This window comes from Grus americana, chromosome 1, assembly GCF_028858705.1.
Source record: "Grus americana isolate bGruAme1 chromosome 1, bGruAme1.mat, whole genome shotgun sequence".
Lineage (NCBI taxonomy): Eukaryota > Metazoa > Chordata > Aves > Gruiformes > Gruidae > Grus > Grus americana.
Genome location: NC_072852.1, coordinates 204,213,253 through 204,239,959, shown reverse-complemented (window position 1 = coordinate 204,239,959; position 26,707 = coordinate 204,213,253). Strand labels below are relative to the sequence as shown.

General features: G+C 42.0%; 1 protein-coding gene across 1 annotated transcript; it reads right to left on the bottom strand.

The window, feature by feature from the left end:
* Positions 1 to 3,660: 3,660 nt before the first annotated feature.
* Positions 3,661 to 7,975, bottom strand: MMP7 (matrix metallopeptidase 7). Its single transcript, XM_054811742.1, has 6 exons — positions 7,829 to 7,975; positions 7,076 to 7,299; positions 6,826 to 6,974; positions 5,086 to 5,211; positions 4,397 to 4,558; positions 3,661 to 3,852 (listed from the first exon to the last, which is right to left on the bottom strand). Exons 1-6 carry the CDS (start codon positions 7,934 to 7,936, stop codon positions 3,830 to 3,832), a joined length of 792 nt encoding a protein of 263 aa, XP_054667717.1. The 5' UTR covers positions 7,937 to 7,975; the 3' UTR covers positions 3,661 to 3,829.
* Between the last annotated feature and the right edge of the window lie 18,732 nt (positions 7,976 to 26,707).

The window sequence follows — 26,707 nt, the reverse complement described above, 5'->3', positions numbered from 1 at the left end:
GTTTGTTGGGGAGATGAATAAATAAGATAAATGAAGGTGTCTCTCTGCCCAGTATAGCCTTCTTCCTGGCTTTCTTTGAATAATGAAATGTTTCCATTTCCAGGATTCCAGAAGAAACTAATCCCAAGGACATCATGTCACGCATTTCACAGAGAAGCTCTGGATTAAAGATGATTCTCCTTCATTGGGTAGGAGCCATCACAGACTGAAAGAAAGGACTAAAGTCGTGTTTGAATGTGCATTACCCCAATGTAGCCAAACACTGTTACAGTCACCAAGGAGGAGACAATGCATACACAGGAATTACAAAAATATCTAAAAATATCTAAAACAAGGGAGAGATGCTATATAAAGAGATTAAAGTGAAAGGAAAAAGCAGTGACTTAAAACTAGAAAAGGGATGTCGATAAGCCTCCCCTGCTCTTCTTGAAGTGGTAAAGTATGTAGTTAAACTGGAATTTGCCAGGGCTTTGAGTAAAATGCTGTTTCTGCTGTATTTCGCAAGGGCAGGTGAGAGGAGACAAGGACTCTTCCTGCAATATTTCCAATGGCTCAGGAAATGACAAGCCTCATCACTTCTTTTGATGTCTTCAGATATACAAACTGTTTCAAAACCTTATAAAATTATAAATATTTAAAATCTGGATAATGAAAAAGAGCTAAAGCATAACGCTGCACTTTTATTCAGAAGAATAAAATAACTAACCTGTGATAATGTTTCTATTTATACTAATCAAATCTAATCCGTACATGCATCTATATTTACTGATAAATTTATGTAAGGCAATTATAGTTAAAAAGAAAAAATAATGAATGGTACAATTAAAATTCTCCAAATATATGCATTTTGTCTGAAACTTTTGTTTGACAGCAGATGAAATAGAATCAATAGTGTAGTGTGAATTGAAACTAGTATTTTCCTACAGGTCCTGTGCACCTCTTGTGTACGATTCTATCATACATATATCGACTTTGCCCTCTCAGAATGTCACCACGTGTTTGATGGGGTAGGCTCAGGATACTTGAATAACTGAGTAAGTCTCAATAATAGCTTCTCTAGGGTAGGAACCATGACTTTTTTAAAAAATGAATCAAGCTTATCCCTTATATATGGATGGTCAAAGGACCCCTCAGAAATGTTAACACTTTTCTTTCCCAAGGCAGAGTTCATTTGCTGCTCGTTGTACTATCTGAAACAGGAAAGCTGCATTTAAATATATTTTTATCTAAAAGAACAGCAGTACAAGCAAACAAAAATTCAAAGCCCTACCAAAACAAAATACTATGTGATTACCCATTTCTTCTTTTGTATGGAAGAGGAGGGAACAGATGCAATTTAAGTGACATAATGCACTTAGATGCCCTCAGGTGTGTACTAGAGAGAGCATGTAAAAACTTACACAGCATGCAGTAGAATGAAGTGAAGAAGGAAGAGGCAGCAGCACCCATGCTAAATTTGCTCTTGTCCCTAATTTCCCCTGATGGCGGGAGGTATGGTAACTGTGGGCTTGTGAACAGGTAGTATGTGCTTTACCGGAGGGTGTAAAGCCTGTGCAGTTTGCCGAGCTGTACCACTAGATGGAGGCAGATATCACATAGTTCACATCGAGTAAGCGGGGTGAGGTGTGCCAGTGGCAGCCCTTTTCCCCAAAGGAGGGGTCATGTGTCCGAATGGGAGCGCGACAGGAGGTCGGCAAGAGATAAGATGGTGCTGACGGGTCATCAGTGGCACCTTTGCCCTCTCTGAGGACAAAAATCCTGGCTCCTATTGTAGTTCATGTGCTGTGGAGATGCTAGCTGAGCGCTGCTGCCTCTTGGAGATGCCTGCTTCAAGACATATGGGTGCCTCACTCCCACCTTCTGCTGGCCCCGCTGCAGGCCAGTCAGCTCGTGTGCTCACTGGAAGCTGTGTCCCATGTGTGTCCCATTGTCAGGACAATCTTCCTGAGGAATGCATCGCTGGAGTTTTATCCCATTCATGTCAGTTCATACGGAAATTAATTGTACACTAGAAAACAGATCTGCTACTTTCAGTCAAGTATTTGTTCTCATGCCTTCCTCATTTGTCAGTACAGTGCCTCCTCCAGCATGGTGCATGGATTGTCCCATGTGCCTTTAGGAATGATTCTTTCTGCAGTCTTTCCTCTGATGATATCTTTCTTCTATGTCTGTTTCTCTTTAAGAAGCGCTAGCAAGTGACTTGAGCTCAATAAAGAGCAAGGTGTGTCTCTGTTTTGTGCTGTGTTCCCTGTGGGGACTTTGGCCAAGAGAACAGGGTACTTTCTGTCAACATTGCATCTTTCCAGGACCTCCCAGGTCCACCCAAGTTAGTTGAGCATCCACACAGGCCATGAAGCTCACTAGTCCCATACTTTGTAGACTTTAATGCAGTCTGGGATCTGACCCTCTATTCTAGGACTTCCTGTTTTTCTCATAGCTCAGGACATCTGTGCCCTCAGAATAATATCCACTTAGCACTAGCTACCTCATCTTTGAGCTTCATGTGAAAGAAATGGGAATGTTTTCAAACTTCTGTCTTACCAGAGGTGGGAAGCCTTTCTGAGGGGGAAGCACTTGAAGGAATGCTTCATACCCTATCCTTACATATCCGTGACACACTGGATGTCGCAGTCAGTGACTTATTTCAGCCATCCCACCATCTGGTGCTGCTTCTGGCAGCAGATAATATTAGGATAGATGGGCAGGACTAACAGGAATTCTTTATGGAATAAACTGCTGTTCATCTGGCAGGTCTGGAACTCTAATTCTCTCTCCTCCCCTTTTCAACTGGTTAATCCCTCTCCTTATGGAGACAGTAGCTGTAGGGTTGCTGTCTTGCCATTCCTGGAGGCACTTCCAAGGCAATCACAGAGCAGTGGCGATCCCATGGATCGTGAAGATCCTTTTTCAGCTGCAGTACCTTGAAGGTAAAGTGTCAGCTAGGAAAGGAGGTCGGAAGGAAAGCAGGAAAAGGTAGTTTCCCAATGTGACAGAGAGGAATTGGCCTTCATTCCTTACAACTTGTTTCACATCCCTTCTAGCTCCAGGGAGCCAGGAGGAGCAAACTCCAGAGATCAGTTGGTACCCAGAATCTTGACTGGGAATTAGGCCTACTTTGGGAAGTGTATTAGTGTTTAGATGCTGTTCTAGGAAATGTGTATTTCTGGTGGCTGAGAGAGCAGGACATCAGTCTTCTGAGTATAGGTAGATTGCCTCTTCCTTTCCACCCAACCCTTGAATTGCAAAAGATGCCACCACTTTCTTGTGTCCCATGTTACCCATGAGCAGACTTCTTTCTTTCAGGAGTCCTGCACCAAACCTGGGGCTAGGCAAAATTTTGTCCCAGTTGTATGTGGACTCAGAGCCCTTGCATCACGAGGCAGCAGCTCTTGAACTGGAAAAGGTTTTTGGATAAAGGCTGGGAAGCGCTGTCTAGCTTTTGACAGACTAAACCTTTGTGCGCATTTGACAAATGTATTGAGGTAGAAGAAGCCTTCTGTCCCCATGAAGGAGCATAAAAAGCTCCTAATGGAGAAACCACTGGTCCCATAAAGATATTTGTCTGTCTATCACACATGCAGGAGTTATTTAATCCCCCAGTGACATGCCAGAAGAAAAAAACCGAAACATCAGACAACTGAGTATACAAGTTTGGGTTTTTTTAATTGTTAAGTGAAATTGTATAAAGTGCAAATAAATCAATATAAAAATTCAGGGCTAGAAAGTGCAGTCCAGGAGTTTACCACTTCAGTTAGTGAGAGGATTAAAATTATTTTGGAACACTAAAACAACCAGATGTGAATTCTTTGGTCTTTTTGACACACTTTCTTCAAAAGTTCGATGATTTTTTCCCTGTGGGAAAGAAGCACAAAACATAGAGACTGTACTGGAAATGGACAATGCAGACAACTATGTTTTATTCCTAGTGTTCCTCTAGCATCCCCTGAGGAAGGTGGTTCTTAAAGAAAATCAAACCTGGCAAAGTTTATCCTGTGGGGTCAGTTCTGGTTATGCTCCAGTCCTACTGCTGAGTAGTTTCTGCCTTCACTGAACTGTCCCACTGACTTGGTAAGTGGCACAGTATCTCTCATTTCCCTGCCAGTAGCCTCACTCACTGAAACAACTCATTTGCAGAGCAAGGATGTGTTTGGCAATATGTAGGTGTGCAGGAAGACAGTGCACCAGGCTGCTGCACTACTGCTCCTTCACCTCTTGGTTGCAGTGGGGACACGTTGCAGAAAGAACATAGTGGACGGACTATACGGGACAGTGTTTTTCCCAAGTTTGTTCTCCTTTCTTTTCGGTAATATGATAAGGCCCTTTCAATCAGGGAGAGTAGTGAAACCTGTACCCCAGTAGGTTTTGTCTTGAAAATCAAATCTCATCATGAATTTACCGTATAACTTCTGAATTCCTCGCCTATCGTCCTCTGAAAGTCTGAAGGTTGCTGGGTTCACATATGAGTAGATAGGGTACATCAGAGCTTCACGGACATTTGAATGAGCAAGTCCCAAAGAATGGCCAAATTCATGAGCAGCAACAAGGAACAAATTAACTTCTGTAGAACAGAAGCATAAAAAAGTATGTTAAAGGTATGGCTTTTTTTTTTTTTTTAGCAAACAAAGACTTGAAGCAGCAGGAGAATTAATATCTCTTGTTCTCTTGGAATGAAACCTCAGAGTTTTGATTGGTTATTACTGAACTTTCTTATGTAACTATAATATTTTAATAAAAACATTACTGATCCCTTGCATACGCATCTAGAGACCCTAAGTCTCTTTCCAACTCTGCTTTTAGTCAGCCTTATTCCTTCAAGCAAGTCATTTTACCTTTTCATAATTTATTTAGAAAACAGAGGCTCGTAGTCCTTGTTTAGCATGTGAAAAGTGCTTTAAAATATGGACAGAACAGGCATTATGTAGCTGCTAATGATAATGAAGCACAAGTACTTAGAAAGGTAGTTGAAAAGAACAGAAATGCTAGTACTGAAAACATGAAGAGTTATGGAAAGCATTTCCTATGGCTGTGTTCCTCTGACATGTACAATATTTGCCTTTCCCCTTCATAGACACACATGGGTTTTACCTCGGTTGGACTCTGACCACTTTTCATCATCATCAAAATGAGCATCGCCACCAAGCCCTTCTCCAGGTGCAAACGCATGAGCTAGTGTGTTACCTCTTCCGTCAAAAGGATATCCGTCACCATGCTCTACATTTGAAAGGAAATAAATGTCATCGGATAGCATCAGCTATAATGTTTAAATTCAGCAAATTGAAGCATGTCGCTTCTTTGCGCTAGTTTTTTTCATTACCAATCCTTAAAAAGAATCCTATGATAGCAGCAAGGTTGTAATAACGAGGAGCAAGGCTTAGGAAACACTCCCCAAATTCATGACTTAAGTTCAAAACTTGGATTTGATAATTCAGGCTGATGCATGTTTCAGAAAGAGCTGAACGTTTTTTTTTCTGAGCTTTTGTCAGAAATGTGTTTCTGAGGCAGCAATCAGGGATTATTTCAGAATAAATACTTAATGTTGACACCATTATAAGCGCCTGAATGAAAGTGCTGGGCAATATTAGTTGTAGACATTCTCACTTGTACTGATTTTAGTGGAAGACAATGATTTGGGATAGATAACCATGTTCCTGAAGAACTGAGTTCATTTGTCCCCAGCCTTGGGATATGGTCTATTACCTACTTCTGTCACAATGCACATGAAATGTTATTGTTTCCTACCTTTAGTGCAAGAGCTGACAGGATAGTATATTTGTACCAGCTCTGAAAATTCCCCCCTCTCACTTAGTGAGCCTGTGACTTGATTGAGGAGTATTTGGGGACTCCAATGCCATTCTATGTCCTTTCCCTCAGACCATGTGGATGGACCTTGGGCAAGGCTAACACAGGCAGAAGAGACCTAGTCCTAGTGCAGGGATTAAAACCCATTCCAGCTTGCAGGATCCCTTCTCACTTTGACTGGCACATTAGTCAACTCTTCATGGCAACGTAATATGCTTCCCATCAGTGAAGTATGAGCTTGGGACATTTTGATGTTCATGTGCAGTCATCTATTTCTAAGCCAGGTGTCTGATCTTCACTTACAGTTAATGAAGATCTGGTAAATATTGTCAATGGATCTAGAGAACAAGCCAGCTAACCTTAAAGTAGGCTTTTTTCTTTGGCTAAATAGAGTCAGATTAGGTGTCAGGCACAAGTTAAAGGTATGGCTACATTCAGGTATTAGTCTGGATCGCAAGTGAGCTTCTGAAGTGACTCTACTGGTGATCTGCATTTACCATACTTTGGCTTGCACCTTGGTGCAGTCTTGGAGTGCACCAATGAGATTTCTTCTAGAAGAAAATCAACCAGAAGATACTCTCTATGGCCAAACCCAGTGTACCTCGGTTGCCAATGACTGTTTAGTCCAGAGAACACGATTAGATCTAGACCAAAGTAAACCTGACTGGATCCAGCCTGTGGAGGCTGGATCTTCAGAACCAGCTGGTTTTTTGTCTACAGATCTGTTCCCATTTGTTTGCACTGTTTGTCAAGGCAAACAGAGCCTTGAACATCTAAATTTAGCTGTCTCGTTCTGGAGCTGAATTCTCCCTGCATTTCACAGCTGTAACTCTGAAAGGATTTTTTAATGGTTTGATAGGAGTAAATCTGAATCATAACATATAAATTTGGTGGCATGATAAAGAGAAGATAAAATTTATGCAGACTTCAGAGTAATTTCAAGCTCTTTGTTCTTTCTTAAAGCTATGGCTATAAAAATGCATGCTTTAAGTCAAATTGCATTTTAAAAATGACAGATATTCTCACCACGATGTGCAAATCCAATCACAATGTCTGCATATCCCCTGTATACTCTGCTGAACTGCAGTGGAGTCACATCACTCCATACTTTAAAAGCCCTTCTAATTGCATCATCCACTTTCTTCTGGGGTAGATCAGGTGTATAACTGACAATCCTGGCAGCAAAAGGAAACAGATTCTTGTCATTTAGGGTGTGAAGGAAACCCACATAGTTAAAAGTAACCCCTTTCCCCATAAAATTTGAAACATCACTAACTTGTAAGTCAAATGTGTCTTTTTCCATCTTGGATTTCCAGGAAATAGTTTATAACCTGCTATATCGGGGACTCCACATCTGGGCTGTTTCATTGTTTCTTCTGTTTCAGCATTTAATTTTCCAGTTACAGTCAGGTGGAAAAACCTCTGCATTTCTTTAATCCTCTCTTCTAAGCTTAAGCTTTGTGTTTTTGTAAGAACTGGAAAGAATTTATCAAGATATACCTGGAAGAAGAAAAGGAAAATAAAAATCAATACATATATCTGTGATCTTTCGGTAATTGCATTTTAAATTTGATTGAATTGTTTCATTGTCCTGCAGTCATGGCTACTTTTAGATGTATTTTTTCTTCCTATTTCAGTTTACCCAATGCTGTTCTCTCTGCAGTATAGGTTAGCATATATAAAAAAACCTGCAATAGCAGCGAAACACTGTAAACAAACAATCCTTTTAAGTAAAAACAATTTACTGAACATTCAAATCCGCAGCCTTCCAACATAGTCTACATAATATTTTTGAGATGTTTTAAAAATGACATGCTCCCCTTTATTTACCAGTCGGAACTTGGTCTCTTGTGTAAGTTAGACTTAAGATGTCTGAGCTAGTCAGCAAGTTTAAACTGTTTTATGTCACCTCTGCAAAAACTGTTGTGGTAATTTAAGATAATATAAACAGATAGGAAAGGAATGTAGAAGCTGAATAAAAAATAAGGTTATTCATAATGCAGTTACGTTGTCCCCCCTGTAAACATACCTTTATGTTCTCAAAGTCCGTTTTGCTCTGTAATTCTGGTTTAAGTTGTGCTGGAAAAGCAAGACTCTCAGGTAGGAGGATGGCAGCACAAAGTAGGAGGTATTGCATAGTGCCCAGCTTGCCAAGGAGCCTTGCTGCTGCAGAAAGGGTTTGACCTTCTGTCTCCCAAGATCACAGCTAAAATGCTTATATAGATCCTGATAGCTCCAAGCGGCAGTTACATATATGACTCACTTTTGGTGGTGTCAATGTAATGTCATCACTATTCTAAGAAGTCAATGAAAGCATGTTAAACAAATCTTTCCTTTGACTTCCCTGTCATGTCACAGCTAGCAGCCAACTTTGGTGCTCTTTTTTCATATTATTCCAGTAGTGAAACCACAGGGCCACAGGGAAGTTCACTTTCTGTAACTTCATCAGTACAATTACAGTATAATCACTTCTTACTGTGCTGCTTTCACGTTCCTTACACACAAAGGCATTCTGCAACAGCCTTTTGGTCAGACAGCCTGCCTATATTAATCGATGCAGAGGCAGAGATGAGACGGATGGGAGCTCTGTTTCACTGAAACTACTGGCATTTCCTCGAGAGGACGCACAACACCGTCTAGCTACTTTTTCTGATTCAAATTCTCCTGTGATGTATCCTATGCTGCAGGAAATCCAGTTCAGTGAAGTTAACGAGGTTTCTGCTGTTTTTACAGAGATCAGAAGAGAGCTCTTTAAATGTGCCCTCTAGAAATAGGAGGGTGTGGGAAGCCTTTGTCCCTTTCCTCTCAAATGAGATGGCCTTTCAGGAGAGTGTCTTTACATTGGAGAGCTAGATATAAAATATAATTTACAAGACTGGGTGAAAGCCCTCAGGAGAAAACAGAGGAGTTTACCCCAACTAATGGTGAGCTACCTTCTAGCTCCAGCTGCACCAGTGCAATCTGATGGAGGTCCACGAAGCACTGGCAGAGAAAACCAAAGCTGAGCAGGGCAGCCACAACCTCCGTGGTCCCCTGAGACAAACACTGGTCTCAGCTTTGCTCCACCAGACCCCACTGGAAGTGACAGTTTTCGAGGACTGGAAACACCAGTCCACACACTGGCTTGTGATTTTTTTTTTCAGATTGTGAAGTTTTGTGACCATATTACCTCTAATCTTAAAGGAAAGATGCATAAATGGGAAAAGACCATTAGTGTTTCTCACAATAGGACAACTCGTATGGGTATAGCTGAACATGTATGGAATAATTTACGGGTTACTAGCTTAAGTCCAATGTGCTTCTGATTGATGTGATGAGAAAGACTTTGGTTTCAGAGAGAGATGATCTATACCGAAACACGGCTAAATTATACAGGAGAGGACTACATTACATAGTAATGTCTAAAACAGTTGCTAAAGGAACAATGCTTCCACCTGGTACTGAAAACAACCCAGATACCTGCCATGTGACCATTTCTGTACATTTCGGTAGGCTTACAGGAAATCTATTGATGTCCAAATTTTAAAGCATGATGAATAAAAGCTGGTTTATTTTTAAGAGCAGGTTCATTTTTTTCTTCCTTAATAACCGACTTTGTCTGACTGTGTCAGTAAAGTAGAATCTGGGTGGCAGGAGATGAGGATGTGTTTAAATCAATTTGAACTCCATGACTCTAGTGTGTGGTACTGATTATTTCCTCATATACACAAGAGGAATTTGAAAGCCTTCAGAGCCCCATTCCAGTTGACAGGCTATTGAGCAACGCACTCATATCTTTAACTGGGCCACGGGCAAAACTGAAAAGGAGAGTTTAAACACAAGAGCTTGCTGAGAAAGGACAGACGTCATGTTCCATTTTATTTTCTGCTGGAAATTTGTCAACTCTCCTCCTTCTTTTTATAAAAAAGAGAGAGGGTTTTGATGAACATTGGGCTTAAATGGAAATAAAAACTTTCCATGAAAAGAATTTTCATTTCTTTGTGCTCAAAATCAGCAGGAATCAATCTAATTCTAGTAAGATGAATATCAAAAGGAAACAGATGCTGATTTTTAGATTTAGCTGTGTGAATTTTGCAGACTTTATCTTTTTGTCTTGATCTTGAATGACAAAAACTGTTTTGAGTCAGGAAAAATGATTTCTTGCCCAAACATCATAGTCATATCATTTACATTCAGCAGAGAACCGGTGCCTATGCCAGAGAGTATGGCTTGTGTAGATAAAGTTCAAGGAGGTCAGAAGAAAAGCTGTTAGACATATTTAATAATAGAAGTTGCTGTTGCCACACAGTGAAAATGAAAGTGCTCCATGATGTAAAATTCTATTAAGAAGACTCACACTATTGCCACCGAAATGTTCACACTGTGACATTTTCTGAGGTGAGTAACCCTGCTGCGAACGAGGATGCTTCATGAAACTATGTCCTGTGTGGAGCCCATTGATGGGCATCTAGAGCTTTTGTGGTCTAGACAAAAATACATATATAGAAGCTAAGACCTGAGACTCTATTGGACAAGAGTGGCATGAAAAAGTGAAGTAGAACTGAATGATTCAATGGTGAATGATAACTGTTTCTTGGTCATTTGACTTAGACAGGAGGCTCAGCTGGATTTTGCCCAACCTGAATGCAGTCAACAGTGGAGTTAATGCAAATCAAGAGCTGCTCAGATGACTTTGTGAATGTTCCAGGTCTAGCTGGGATGGAGTTAATTTTCTTCACAGCAGCCTGTATGGTGCTGTGGTTGGATTTGTGGCTAAACCAGTGTTGATAACACACCAGTGTTTTGGGCATTGGTGAACAGTGTTTGCACAGTGTCAAGGATTTCTCTGCTTCACGCTTCTCCCCCACAGTGTATGGAAGAAGCCGGGTGGGCAAGAGTCTGGGAGGGGGCACAGCTGGGACAGCTAACCCAAATTCTCCAAAGGGATATTCTATATGATATAATGTCATGCTCAGCAATAAAACTTGGTTAGCAGAAGAAGAAGGTGAAGTGAAGTTTGTCTTTCAAGGTAGTAATTGCCTGGAGATTGGCTGGATATCAATCTGCTTTCGGAAGGTGATGAGCATCATTTCACCCCTCACCCCTTTCTTTCACTTGTTAAACTGTCTGTATCTCAATCCATGAGTTTTCTCTCTTTTGCACTTCCTAATCTCTCACCCATCCCACTGTGCATGGGGAGTGAGTGAGCGGTGAATATCAAGCAAAAAGTATGGCCAAAAATACCTGGGAAACGGGTTTTTTTGGGTCACTTGTGAATTATGCAATATTGATCTAAGGCCCTACCACACTGGATAGACCTGGATTCTTATGGTCTCCAGGACACCTGATTTGATTTGTTCTGTTATCTGGTTATTCAATTTGACTAATAAAAATAAAATTCAAATATGGCAAATATTTCTGCAGAGTAAAATGTTGGGGGTTTTTTGCCTTGCAATTTCTTGAGGCTAAGCCCAATGAGGCACAGTCTGCTTCAGAACTTTCACGGTATTTTTGCATACAATGCACCTTCATCCTCTTTTTTGTCTCACTTTTGCACGGCACACTCCTGTTGGATGCAAAGTGGCCTCTGAGCAACACAAATTTGAAGTCCCCTCTTCATTGTTACCGGCCATTTGCGCCTAGACCATCGAGGGAGGCACATCTCCATGGCTTCTGCATTCCACTTCCATAGATTTTACCTCTGAGGGGGCTTTCTTCAAAGGAGTCCCTTGGCATCTGGAATCCAGGGCTAGGTATCCCTTTTGCAGGCTGTGTGAGGGTAAAACCCTCCAGCCATCCCTGCCTGGGCGCTGAGGTCCTGCCGGGCCCCTGGGCGCTATGTCAGCCCATCCCTGGAGAGAGGCAATCCAGTTCTTCCCTCCTGTTTGGCTGGATCAAGGTGCACTGAGCTATTTCCCAGAAAGATCTACCTCATGTCCCACTGCTTTAGGGGAGGAAGGGCCTGAGGAAGGGATTAGATATTCAGGTTCAGCACAAACAATGTGGCAAGAACTAACGCATCTAAGTTACTAATAGTTAAGCAATCAAACTTAACGTTTCTCAACTTGTGGATTTAGCATCTTCTTACAGTGTCTAGAATTGCTTTGCATTTAGTGACTTTGTATTTACAACAGTTTAATTGAGACACCGTGTGGGAAAAAGATGTAAGTCTAGAAATAAGTTTTCACAATAATAATCTTGAGCAATAAACCACAAGGGAAATGGCATTCTTGTAAATGTTACCTACCTGTATGAGTTCTGACATCCTCTATTTTTTTAATTTGTCTGCTCCTTTGGTCAATGATCAGGAGTCTCTCTTTCCTCCAGCTAACACACACATGTGGATCTCTCAAAATTTTCCATATAATAATTTGCTTTATTCAATTTAAATTGAAGTCATAAGATATACCTTTAGGTGCATACAGTCAGTCTTTCCTTCCTCCAGAAGCATGTGTAGAGGACATGGGGAAGGGAGGAGAGCAGGTCACTCAGCTGTTTCACTGCAGTGTGGATCCAAACCTTGCTGGGCAGGAGCAGTGGCATAACCTCCTATAGTCACCTTCCATTTGTGAATTCCCTTTTTGGAGCTGGGTGTCCCCATCCATTTTTAAGTCTGGCTCAACACTGTCTTTAAAAGACTGAGTCAAGATGCAATCTAAAGCCCTGCATACATCTTGTCTTGACAAAAACATATCCCTTTATGTAGGAAACCTTTAACTTAGTACTTTGACTAAGGCAGCCTCAGAGCCTCATGGACTTGTATAGGTCTTTGGAAAAAATCCTGGGAGTATAAATAACATTAACCAAAATTTTGCATTTAGCCTGATTTGCAAAATCTTATTTCTATCAAAAAATTAAACAGCCCCCAAACGCCACAGAGTTGATAGACTTAATTGTAAATTGACATGCAGTAAAGCAATTCCAGAGGAATTACAGACTTACCACCAGGGTTTTATGCTCTACTATAAAAGATGTGAGATTGAATTTGAATGCAGTCAACATAAGACCAGTGCAGAAGTTCGATTTACTTCACATGTAGTAGAGAGACCTGAAATTCAGCTAGCAGGATGACAAGAACTAAAACCAGCCATATGTGAACACATAGGTAAAAAAAAATTTTACACCGTTTTTTTCCCCTAAAAGTTGTCAGGTATGATCATGTCATTGTCTCTGTTCCAAGGACTCCTGATCCACAGCACTGATTCATGGCTGGAAGCTGACAGCCTGCTGGTCAGACAGGTCCTCTGGGTGCAGGATGGGTCCTTTTCTATTCCTCTGTCTGATTTCCAGTAATTGAGTATAAAGACAATAACATCACCTTGTTGGTAAACTTGGTTATACCACTGAGATGTTCTTTCACCAAAAGTTCCTGTCCTTGAGCAGAGGTACAGCCTCTGTTTCACACAAAGCGAGTTGTGCTGAGTTCTCCAACATGGTGGATTTTTACTTTGGCACCATTAAAAAGCAGCACAACCATTAAAAAGCTGCACAACCAAATAAGGACCGCTTGCACTTGGGTGGTGAAGAGTGAGTCATGAAGCAGCCGTGCTAACTTTAGAACAGTTATTCAAGTAGCTGCTTGCCAGCCTGAGTGGTTGCTTAACCAAACCCCATGTGAATAACTATTTTTCATAGAATCATAGAATCATAGAATATCCTGAGTTGGAAGGGACTCATACGGATCAAACTCCTGGCTCCACACAGGACCAGCCGAATCAGAGCATGTGACTGAGAGCATTATCCGGACGCTTCTTGAACTCAGTCAAGCTCGGTGCTGTGATCACTTCCCTGGGGAGCCTGTTCCAGTGCCCGAGCACCCTCTCAGTAAAGAACCTTTTCCTGATATCCAACCTAAACCTCCCCCGTCGCAGCTTCATTCCGTTCCCTCCGGTTCTGTCACTGGTCACCAGAGGGAGGAGATCAGCACCTGCCCCTTCGCTCCCCCTCGTGAGGAAGCTGTAGGCCATGATGAGGTCTCCCCTCAGTCTCCTCTTCTCTAGGCTGAACAAACCAAGGGACTTCAGCCTCGCCTCATACGTCTTCCCCTCTAGACCCTTCACCATCTTTGTTGCCCTCCTTTGGACACTCTCCAATAGTTGCGTGTCCTTTTTGTACTGTGGCACCCAAAACTGCACGCAGTACTCGAGGTGAGGCCGCACCAGCGCAGTGTAGAGTGGGACAATCACTTCCCTAGACCGGCTAGCAATGCCGTGCTTGATGCACCCGGGGATACGGTTGGCCTTCCTAGCAGCCTGGGCACACTGTTGACTTATATTCAACTTGCTGTTGACCAAGACCCCCAAGTCCCTTTCAGCATGGCTGGTCTCCAGCGTCTCATCGCCCAGTCTGTATGTATAGCCATGGTTGCCCCTTCCCAAGTGCAGAATCCAGCACTTGCCCTTGTTAAACCTCATGTGGTTGGTCATTGCCCAGTTCTCCAATCTGTCCAGATCTCTCTGCAAGGCCCCTCCACCCTCGATGGAATCAACAGCTCCTCCCAATTTGGTGTCATCTGCAAACTTGCTCACAACACCTTCTAGTTCTACATCCAAGTCATTTATGAAAACATTAAAGAGAACTGGCCCTAAAATTGAGCCCTGGATGAACCCCACTAGTGACTGAGGGGTTCACTGAGGTAACCCCGTTTACCATAACTCTTTGGGCCCGACCTGTCAGCCAGTTGCTCACCCATTGCACTATATTTTTGTCAAACTGTATGCTGGACATTTTGTCCAGAAGGATACTGTGAGAGACAGTATTGAAAGCTCTCTTGGAATCTAAAACAATGACATCAACTGGCTTGTCTTGTCAACTAGATGGGTGACCTTGTAAAAGGAAACTAAGTTTGTTAGACAGGCCCTTCCTCTCATGAACCTGTGCTGGCTATGTTGTCCTTCAGGTGTTTTCCAATAATTCCCAGCATAATTTTCTCTATAATTTTACCAGGCACTGAAGTGAGACTGACAGGCCTGCAATTACCAGGGTCTTCTTTCTTGCCCTTCTTGAAGACTGGAACAACGTTTGCCAGCTTCCAATCAGCTGGGACCTCCCTCTCCAGATTCCCAAGACTGTTGAAAAATAATTGAGAGAGGTCTTGCAATGACATCAGCCAGCTCTCTGAGCACCCTGGGATGAATCCCATCTGGCCCAATGGTCTTGTATACATCTAGGTGGAGCAGCAATTCCTGCACAGTTTTGGGGTCGGCTGGGAGTTTATCATTACCACAGTCATGGTCCTCCAACTCGGGGCAACTGGGGTCCCAGACCCTGTCATCAGTGTTGAAGACAGAGGTGAAGAAGGCATTAAACGTCTCTGCTTTATGTCCCTGTTAGTAAGATGACCGTTCTCATCAAGTAACGAGCCAATACTGTCTCTGGTCCTCCTTTTGTTATTAACGTACTTAAAAAAGCCCTTTTTATTGTCCCCCACAGTACTGGCCAGTTTCAACTCTAACTGAGCTTTGGCCACATGAATTTTCTCCCTGCAAAGGTGAGCAGCATCCCTGTAGTCCTCCCACGTTGCATGACCCTGCTTCCAGCAGGCATACACTTTCTTTTTCCGCCTAAGCTCTAGAAGAAGATCCCTGTTCAGCCAAGCCGGCCTTCTGCCCTGCCTGCTTGACTTGCGGCATTTTGGAATCGCCTGTTCCTGAGCTCTTAGGAGGTGGCCCTTAAAAAGTGACCAGCACTGATGGACCCCGATGCCTTCAAGAGCAGTTTCCCAGGGGACCTGACTGACTAGTTCCCTGAGCAGCCTGAAGTCTGCTCTCCCCATATCCAGGGTTGAAGTTTTGGTGGCAGTTTTCCTCCGATCGCCAAAGATTTTAAATTCTACCACTTCATGGTCTACCACTTCTTTGAAACTGAAGGGTAAGACTGGGCTTCATTACATGTAACTAAATTCCTAAAATCATCTGAATTAGTTGTGGCTTGTAACTGCCTATTGATCACTGTCTGCCATAGCGACCACCTCGCTGAGCAGTTCAGACGTTGCTACTTAGGCTACAGACACCTGAAGTGTGCTATTTCCCACCTCACAGACTGTCATCCTTACTTATAAAACTCCTCTTACCGTGACTGCATGTTTTAGTATTACTCCTGACTCCATCTGTGATGCATTTATCTCAGATTTTTCCACAAATCTGCAAGAAGAAATATAATCAGATATAGCCACAAGACCTCTTAATTGTTCTCTTCTACTCTGTTATGATGAATATATAATTTAAAGGCAGTAAATTTGCCATTTAAAAATGGTAGCCTCATGAAAACAACATAAAAATTCTTGCATCATTGCCTCGAGATCCATAGAGCATGGGAATATACCCTCATCTTTTTTTTTTTTTAAATTTTTTTTATTTGCCATTTCTGTTTTATGGTCTAATATTTTACTGTTCCATCCTGTCTCCTTTTCTACATTTCAGTTTGTTTTTTTCTCTCAGAGGGTGTCTTCTCTAAATTATATAAAATTTACCAGACTATTAAAGCTGCTTCCAACTGAACAATATTTAACAAATAAGCATGTTACAGTAGTGTACAAAATTTATATAATTGATATAGACTCGATGGGGTTGCAACTGATTATAGCAGGAGTTTGACAGTGTCTGCTTTGTAAAAAGTTTAATAAATACATTAATACACACACTTAAAAAGCACTTTGGTGTTCATCTAAAAAAATGAATCTCTAAATGTAATTTCATTTTGTGTAAATACAACCTCTTACCTTTTGTAAGGTGATAACTCCACCTCAGGCAAAGCATTGCTCAAGTGAAGCCCTGTCCTTCTTCTCTTTCCTTCTCATTTTCCTTTGTTCCAAAAAATGAATGTTCCTTTGTTCTCATCCTCCCCAGGAGGCTACAGGCCAGAACCAGGAGGCATGTTAGACATCTAGACCAGGAGGTAGGCTGATGTTAGTATATTGGGTTTACGTGGCAGGGTTTTGGTAGCGAGGGTGCTGCAGGGGTGGCCTCTGAAAGAAGACACCAGGAGCTGCCCCCATGTCAGACACATCTGTTTCCAGCAGGCTCCAATAGACCTGCTGCTGCCCAAAGCTGAGCTCATCAGTGATGCTGGTGGAGCCTCTGTGATAAAGTATTTAAGAAACAGTAAAGAACGCTGCACAGCAGCTGGGAGAGAGGAGTGAGAAAATATGAAACAACCCTGCAGACACCAAGGTCAGTGCAGAAGGAGGGGCAGGAGGTGCTCCAGGCGCAGGAGCAGAGATTCCCCTGCAGCCTGTGGAGAAGACCATGGTGAGGCAGGCTGTCCCCCTGCAGACCATGGAGGATGATGGTGGAGCAGATATGCACCTGCAGCCCGTGGAGCACCCCACACCGGGGCAGGTGGATGCACCTGAAGGAGGCTGTGATACCGTGGGGAGCCCATGCTGGAGCAAGCTCCTGGCAGGACCTGTGGCCTCGTGGAGAGAGGATCCCACGCCAGAGCAGGTTTGCTGGCAGGACTTGTGACCCCATAGGGGACCCACGCTGGAGCAGTCTGTTCCTGAAGGTCTGCACCCTGTGGGAGAGACCCACGCTGGAGCAGTTGGTGAAAAACTGCAGCCTGTGGGAAGGACTCACATTGGAGAAGTTCATGGAGGACTGTCTCCTGTGGGAGAGACCCCATGCTGGCGCAAGGGAAGAGTGTGAGGAGGAAGGAACGGCAGAGATTAAGTGTTATGAACTGACTCCAACCCCCACCCCCCGCCAGTGCCACTTGGGGGATGGCAGGGAAGGGGTAGAGGAGTTGAGAATGAAGGAGTGAAATTCAGCCTGGGAAGAAGGGGGACCGGGGGGAAGGAGTTTTTAGTTTTGTTCTTATTTCTCACTGTCCTACTCTGTTATTAAGTGGCAATAAATTAAATTAATTTTCCTGAGTTGAGTCTGTTTTACCCTTGATGGTCATGGGTAGGCAAGTTCCTTGTCCTTATCTCTGCTCACAAGCTTTTTCATCTTATTTTCTCCCCTTGTACTGCTGAGGAGGGGAGTGAGAGAGAGGCTGGGTGGGCACCTAGCAGCCAGCCAAAGTCAACCCACTAGAGTTAGAGCTTTCAGGGCAAAAACGGAAGGGGGAATTTCACATTACAGTTTCATCCCTGCCAAAAGTCAGCTTAGACTCTTTTTCAGGCACCAAAGTCTATGTCTATATTAGGGAGTAAAATGAATGTGGAGGGTGAAACAGCAGGTGCTGCATCCCGGCTACCCATGTGTAGGGGGCTGCTCCAGAGCAACTCAGGTCTGATCCCGCAAACTGAGTTCTGTCAGCAGGGCTGGGTGCTTTTTGGCTCAGTACCATCTGAAAGGGACACAGTTTGCTCATGCTGATCCTGGTGTGAACCAAAGTGCAACGAGTGCAGATGGTTGGGAGTCTGGTTTCGGAAACTCACGCCTGGTCTGGAGTGAAACACTCCCGGAGGCATACCCTGCACCCTGACCCTTTAAAGTCAACTTGACGTCATGATGTTTTCTCCAGAGGCAATTGTCACTGCCAGGTGATTATGGCTGATCACGGGTCAGGAACAATAGGCTTTTGTATATTTTAATCCTTTATGTCCTTTACATTAATGTGCAACAAAGAAGATTACACATTAAATAAAGACTCTCTCCAGTCCTCACTCTGCATCCCAAAAGTTTACTGTAAGTAAAGTTTGCATATTTATATAATGCAAGTTTAAATTTCTATGGAAGGAGGAAACTAGCTTAGGTTTTTTAGATACAAATAAACAGCCCTTTGCAGTTAGAACTGATTTTTCACAGCATCCTGTCTGAACATGACCTGCCCCAGCCTGCTGTTATTCAGGCTTGCTCTGGAGGTAGTTGTCATTTATTGCTTTGCAAAGGGTGGAAGGAGATTGACTCCATCGCACTAGTAACTGATCAATGACTGTACCACGACAAGGACCAAAAAACCCAAATCAAACCAATAGGTTTTACACAATTTCAATACAACTGGTTTTCTGTAGTTTACAATTAAATTAATCGCTTGTGTAGAACGAAGCCAGAGGTGTTGCACCATACGTTAGCCTGTATTGGCTGTTACAGCTGTTGCACTGTGGATTATGACAGCTTCCCAAATCCTGAGAAAAAAACTAGTAATGTTCTTGTCAAGCAAGAATGGCTTTTCCTGGGGTTAATACAGACAATAGTGCCAGATCTTAAAAGAGCGAATGCATCATGCCCTTGGTCTTCATTCTTTGCCTTATTATCATTGTTCCTTGTGAAGAAATAAAACCTTCTTATTGTACTTTCACTCAGGATGTCCGACCTAAACCACCGAAGGCAGTGACATTAATTGCAAGAATACGCGAGCAGGAGTTACCTTCTGGGAAACTCTGTCCTGTTTTGCCACACCTGTCCCCAGGCTTCAGGAAAACCCCCACCCATATCTGCCTGATCGAAAACTGCAGCAGATCATAAAACACAGATTCACAGATTCACAGATTGGTAGTGGTTGGAAGGGACCTCTGGAGATCATCTAGTCCAACCCCCCTGCTAAAGCAGGATCACACAGAGCAGGTTGCACAGGATCACATCCAGGTGGGTTTTGAATATCTCCAGAGAAGGAGACTCCACAGCCTCTCTGGGCAGCCTGTTCCAGTGCTCGGTCACCCTCACAGTGAAGAAGTTTTTCCTCATACTGAGACAGAACTTCCTGTGTTCCAATTTGTGCCCATTGCCCTCACTGGGCACCATAGAGAAGAGTCTGGCCCCATCCCCTTGACATCCACCCTTTAGATATTTGTAAGCATTGATAAGATCCCCTCTCTGTCTTCTCTTCTTCAGGCTAAACAGACCCAGCTCTCTCAGCCTTTCCTCATACGAGAGATGCTCCAGTCCCCTCATCATCTTTGTAGCCCTCCGCTGGACTCTCTCCAGTAGTTCCTTGTATTTCTTGAACTGGGGAGCCCAGAACTGGACACAGAACTCCAGCTGTGGCCTCACCAGGGCAGAGTAGATCTTTATAGCTGCCCACCAAACCAAATTTGTAGGCATTGTTGCATGAAAGAAAAGTTCACATGCTCACACTTGAGGTTTTTAAAATGAAAATTTGGATCAATGTTTGATCAACTGTTTTTATGCTGATTGACAATTTTGTCTGCCGGACCCAATGTATAGTTGGCCTGTTATGTAGCTTATAACATCTTTTATACCTCTACAGAATTTGACTCTGTTGCAGTAAGACAGTTCCCACTGTTCTTTTATTTCTACATATTATTTTTATGAATTTATATGTGCCTTATTTCTTTACAACTTTGTCTCGTGATATGAACTTAAGAGAAATGGATGTGAAATCAGAAGATATGATTATTTACTTATTTTTTCATTCAGAGTGCATGCACACTAGCAGGCTGTTCACTCCATGTAATATTTATAGTAGCATGACATTAACTTGCAAAGTAAGTATAATGGCAGAACATAGGCAGATGTTCTGTCATTAGGGACTGTATACCTACAGGTAAGTGAAACAGATAGAGACTAATGCTGCGAATGTAACAAAGTGTGACATGAATATACCTCAGGATGGCAATGCACTTTTTCCTATGGTAGACAAGCAGTAAATAAATACACTAGGCAGCTAAGGGAAAGTTATGCTACATGAATAGTGAGACTTTAATGGTTAGAGATACATAGAAGCAGAAATTGTTGAGAGAAAAGATTTGAACATGCCTACACTTAACAGCAAAAATTTTGTGGTTAACTGTGGAAAGAAACTTCTGTAATGATGAACTTGCTTGAAACATGCCAGTTCCCATTTTAGGGGTGCAACCTCATGCAACTTTACTGACTTAGCAATTGAACTATGTGGAGGCCTCACTTGGTTTAGCTGTCATGTGGTGTAAGCATCCTTGCAGAGATCAGGAAGCCATCCCCACTTCCCCAGTGAACTGGGAAGCCAATCCACTTGAATATGAATGTATCTTTTTCAGCAGTTTTCTAGCCAGCATCACACAATGAGACGACAGTAGATCTGCTTTGTGGGGGGAGGAGAGGTTTTCTTACTTTATCTGTACTAACCAAAGCTACATTGCTGCCACTAACATCTTGTGAACATTACCAAAGAAAATAAAATTCAGCTTTCATTTCACCATTACGGATGGGAGAAGTTTCAGACTAAGGTTAGTAACTAGCTCTCAGATGAATCTCTCAGCTGAAGCTGCTCTCCAATTCATCACTGAGATAGCTGGATATTCAGAAAAAGTCTCTGGATTTGTAGAAGCAGGATCTGAGAGACCTGCATTCTCAAAACCACATATCTACTCTACTTTGACGAGAAGCGTAACTGCTGTCTCGTGATAAGGCAGAACCAAAACCAATGCATTTTGCCAGAATTCTTAGGGGTTTTTTTTGAAAAATACAACATTATGAATATTTATAACTATTTAGTCTCAAATTATGCTTACCTTGCAAACAGAGCACAGTTATAGCATCATTACTATGCTCTGGAGTGGGTGAGGATGGACAAGCAACCCACACAGCTCAGCTGGGCTAGATCTGCTAAAGCTGCAGACTGTGATGTACTTAGAGGTGGTGTGGTGTCAACTAGAACTTTAATCAGCTACTTCACAGCTTCCAGCCTCTTTTCCCAACAGCTGTATTTCTTTCATGTAGCATGGAAAACACAATTGAAGTTGCATTAGCTTTTAATGATTATGGACTGCTCCCTGTGGGACTGAAAGAAGAAAATCCTACAATAGTAGATAGCTGGTATGAAAACAGTGTAACAGAAAATAAGATGTCTGAAGCTATTATTGTTCTGACAAAAGTGGCATGCAAGAATTTCATAACAAGGGGAAGAGAGAGTGCGGTAGAAAGTTGGAAAGAAAGCAAGCATGGGCTAAGAATATATATATATGTATCACCCAAACTCTAGCCTTGCCTAAGATGCTATGACATATATTCACCTAGCTCAGGGTTTCTGGTTTTAAGTATTATTAAATATAGTATTATAGTGATAAATGAAGCTATGATTGCTGTAGAGATAGGAAAATTATAGGCAAGCACTATAGCCAATATGTCCTTAAAAAGAGCTACTGGAGTCATGTGAGGTGTGTGGAAGTTTTGTAGGAGTGATAAACCCTTTGAACTCTGCAAAATGATGGAAGAGATCATAAAACAACAATATATGAGAGGTCCAATTTTAGCAAATTGAGTGATCTAATCAACATGAAATGTGGCAATACGGCCTTGGAACAGAGGCTGGAAAAACCTGAAATGTTTGATAAAACCTGTCATCATCCACTTCCTCCGTGGGGATCACGTTATCCTGTACAAGTTCAGCCCTGCTGTGTGCCTCGGCTGCTGATGACCAGAGCGCAGGTACGGTCCCAGCCGAGGAGCTGGCCCGGAGGGGGATGTGGCTCTGTAGGAAGCTGGTGGAGTGATGAGGGCTGACTGTCCACCAGCAGCTTGTGCTCAGCTGCGGAGCACACAGTTCTGGGCCTGCAAACCCAGAGCTTCTCCAGACCTGAGTCTGGTCCTGAGGGGAACTCTCCAAAAGGCAACATTGCTGCAGCTGATGACTACTGCTGGTCTAGCTACTTCTGCAGCTTCTGCTTGCTGCATGTGGGCGGTCAGCTCCTCCTGGGCTGTAAAGGACGTGAAAGATGTTCTCTGTAAAGATGTTCTGTGTTGTCTTGTGCTGACCTGAGCAAAAGAGATCCCTGGAAGTTTTCAAGCCCTAAGAGAAGATAAGCAGAGTTCATAACTGGTTTTGTTTGGGTCTACTAAGCCCAACTCCAGAAGGCATAATGTTTGGCCCAGTGCAATGAATAATAATTGTGTTTAGGAGTAAGCAAAAGATAGCACTCACAGATGCCCTGTGTGAAGGAATTTGCTTGAATAGACGTTGTCTTCTACCAACAAAAGCACATTGCTTTGTCTCTAGAAACCATTAATGAAACTGAGTTATTATTAAGAAGTCAGTGCAGTACCACTCATTCCCTCTGTCAGTGCTTTGGCTTAGTTTGGTGTTGTGAATTTAAATGCTGCAAAAGTCCTGTTGTGAGAGTTATGGAAAATGCTTGAAATGAGCAGGTGTGATGCTAGACCTACCTATGCTGTCAAATCTTAACCAAACAGACCTGGCCAGTTCCATCTGGTCATGTTATTAAAAATTGGAATGATTTGTGTTAGTGTCTCATTCAAAGTGATGAGTTTTGTTTTCTTAGAAACAATCTGAGTTCCCCAGATTATTATTCTATACGGAGTGGAGAACAGGGTTTTCATATCAGCATCCTGCATAGCATAATCCAAGGGAAGCTAAAAACCGTGGAGGACAGTAGCTGTTTTGTTGAGGTTTTGCCTAGTAAATTATTGTTTAAGTCCTCGTTTGGAATAAACACAAGGACATACCACTTCCTAGTGGGCTAAGTAAATGATTGTTAGACATAATGATTCACACACAGTTAAAAAAAAAAAATCATTAAAAATTATTTTGAATACTGGAGTTAGGAAACAAAATCAACTAGAGACTTTTTTAAAGAAATATTTCATGTGAGGTACAGGTATCATGGATAGAAGCAGTGAGGCCTTCTGGAATTTGCAGGTGCACATTAAACCAGACTGTGATACACATTTAAGTTGGAAATACATGATTTGACCTCCAAGATGGAGCAAAAAAGGGTGCAGTTTAAAAAGGAATTAGAACCACATGCTGTGGTTGTGGTTAAATATTGCACATGACTGTGCAGGATGAAGAACTAGTTAATAGTTGATCACAAGCTGAATGGGAGTTAAAAAAAAATGTTTTGCTCTTTTGAAAAAGGCAAACATCATCCTGGAAGTAAAACAAATGAAATCATTGTTCTGCTCCAACAGCTGCTGGTATGTCCTTGAGGAGAGTTTTGCATATATTCTTGTGCACCATGCATCTAGGAAGGTGGGGACCAACTGAAGGGAGCACAGAGGTGAGCCACAGGAATATTATTTAAAACATAACTTCTGTGGAAAGTTCAAGGCAATGGGGTTGCTAAGTCTAGAGAAGAGAGGGATGAAGAAAGACACGATACCACTTCACAGCTATATGGGTCATAGTGGCAAAGGGGAAGGAACTGTCTGCTGTGAAGAGATTTAGTGTAGCAGGCAGGAAAAATGCTCTAACAGCAGGATAGGTGAGGTCGCAGCAGATTGCTTGGTAAGGCTTCAGAATCTCCATTACAGTAAACTTTTAAGAGCAGCAGGTTAAAAAGATGTCTACCACTCTCCTTGGAGAACTGGAGCTGCATTTCTAAGTGCCAGTTGGGTTTTAGGAAGGCAGGAGCAGGATAACCAGAATTCCAGTATCTGAGTTTTAGATCTGTGGTACAAAAGCAAATGAGAGATTTTTCAGATACTATCTTGTTCGACCAAATAGACATTGCATGCATCATTTTCTTGCAGTGCCACAGGTACTAGTATACTGAAAGATCCTACGTAAAATACACACACACTCAAAGTTGCATGCACGCAAAGGACTGCTCAGTATTGAGATCAACAGCTGCAGGCTGACAGTGTCCTTTTGATATCTCTGGACATTAGCACACGGGCAGGACTTTTTCTTATTTATAGTTATTTGCATGCTCTTGAGAGTCAGAAAAAAGCTAAATGAAATCTAGAAAAAAAAAATCTTCAATTTTACTTGCTCATAGTTCCTATGAACTATGTGTAAGACTATGAAAATTTCTGAGGTTAAGAAAATAATGAGTGTGCTGGACCATGGCCAGCATTGTTTTTCTGGACCACAGACCAAAGTGAAGTACTTATAAATGGTTGAGAACTTTCTGTTTTTCCTTCTCTGTGCTCTATAGTAACAATTGCAGCATGTTAGTGATCTCAATAGGCTCTGAATGTCATTTTGTGACTCTACAGCCATTGTAAAATAACCATGATTTTGTTTCAAGCATAATGGAAATAATTTACAGGCAGTTATGATAGCTGACTGATGGAGTCAGTTAGTATATTCTGCAAAGTGAAGTGTACGTGTGACAAAATACTACATTTAAACCTTTTCCTTTGGGTCAACATTACATTTGCCACCCACCTCCTCTTTCAAATCTTGCATTTTCTGCATTTTTAATCCCAGAGAAATCTTTTTGTATTTCTTTACAGTACTTTGTGAATTTCATCAAAACTGAATGAAAATGTGTATATCTATTTTTGCTTGAAAGAACTGGATCAAAATCTGATGGAAACAGCTGATTCAAATAAGCGGTCTGTAACTATCCCCACACTATTACTTAGTAGCAAATAAGCAAAGGGATCTTAATATCATTCACTTCATTTTTGTCTTAAAACTTGGTCTAAAACTAAATGGACTCTTTAGTTTGGATTCTTCATTCAGATATTGCTGGGAACTTTCCTGCAGTGTTACGGAGAGTCCTGAAGTGCTGGGGGCTCACAGGAAAGGTTTTGAGATTAGGGGTATGTTTCAGTGGTGAGCACTTCAAAGGCAATGCATATTTTTGGTCAGATGCAGCAGCTCTGTGGATGAGGAGCTGAGACGGGCTAATGAATGACAGCTACTGAGAATATGTGCAATAACCCTAAACCTTCCATGCAGATAAATCTGTTCCTGGCCTGAGCGAGGAAATGGAAGGAAGAAAATCCTTCCTAAAAGGATTCTTGTAAACTGATTGTTCTTCAGCCCTCTGGCATGTATCACAATACAAAATCCTTGGTGAAAACCTCCCAATTTGACTGAAGGCCAGTGTGAACGTGCCTGCTGAGTGGCAGGGCTGTTCGCTGCTGCACATAAGTGGTTTTGGATTTTCACACTTCCTGGTTTGCCACATCATCGCTCTGGGCAGGATCCAAAGCTCATGGAAATCAGCAGAAAGACTCCACTGTTAGGAGGTAGATGACTGAGCTTGTGGGACATAGTCCATCATCCAAAATTCCTCTTCATCTCAGTGAGTATCAATCACCTCCTATTTCCTCTCCTTCATATCCTTATACATGACCTAGTACAAAATGACTTCTATCAAATGGGAAAATGTTCCCATGTTGTAGCAAAATGCATATTGGATTTTAGCTGGCAATTCTTGTACTCAGATAAACAGTTCAACCAGAAATTACTATGATTTGAACCCAGAGGATAATAAACTGTTGTGCACTGCTTTTTCTTAGATCACTTAAATTGGGCTTTGGTATTTTGCTGCAGGTGGCACTTGAAGTTCTTTTGGAGCTTATGCCATGTATGACTGAAGCAAGTTGTCCTTCAGCAATGCTTGCATGAGAAGGTGACATCATAGCATGAAGATTCTCATCACTTTTCTTAGAAGAAAATCTCTCACTTCAAAATGCCTTTTGGACAGGTGATTTACAAAAACACACAGGAAAAGCAAACACCTTTAGAAACAGTGATTATTCTGATATCAGTGTCCTCACTTTGCAGTTACACAGAGTCCAGAGGTGTCACGTCCGTTGAGTTCCTTTGAGATGTTTTTGACTATTTGATTCACCTCTTCCTGGTTCAAGTCTGTATCATTGCATATAAGGAAAGATCAAAAAATATCATTATTGATATACAAATATTTTATTCTCTTATCTAGGAAGTTCTGCTTTGCTTATAGCCTCATAAAAGCAGTACTAAGTACATCCAAACCAGTTAGAGATTGACACTGGAAATTCCCTTTGTGTGGGGGAAATTGTCTGCAGACATAAGGAAGCTGTAAGTATTTTCCCTCCTTCATCAGATCCTGAAGAGTTACTGTAATCTATTTTTAGGTATTGTTTAAACAGAATGACACAAAATGTCTTCTTTACCTTTTCTCTTAATATGAATTCATTGCCGTCTGAAGGTAATGGTGCATTTCAGTCTAAAATCAAAGTGACAAAGATATGGACCACTGCTCAACATCTAGCCATATCATAGAGAAAAGGTTACATTCTGCTTAACAGACAGGAAAAAAAAATATTTTTAAAAAAAATCAGCATTTGGCCACATGCTTTGAAAT

Bases quoted from the DNA above. Each gene is read 5' to 3' on its own strand.
- MMP7 (XM_054811742.1), bottom strand. From the start codon at position 7,936: ATGCAATACCTCCTACTTTGTGCTGCCATCCTCCTACCTGAGAGTCTT. The intron at 7,300-7,828 runs GTATGTTTACAG...TTCTTCTTCCAG, and splicing joins CGGACTTTGAGAACATAAAG to GTATATCTTGATAAATTCTT. The intron at 5,212-6,825 runs GTGAGAATATCT...TTTCAAATGTAG, and splicing joins GATTGGATTTGCACATCGTG to AGCATGGTGACGGATATCCT.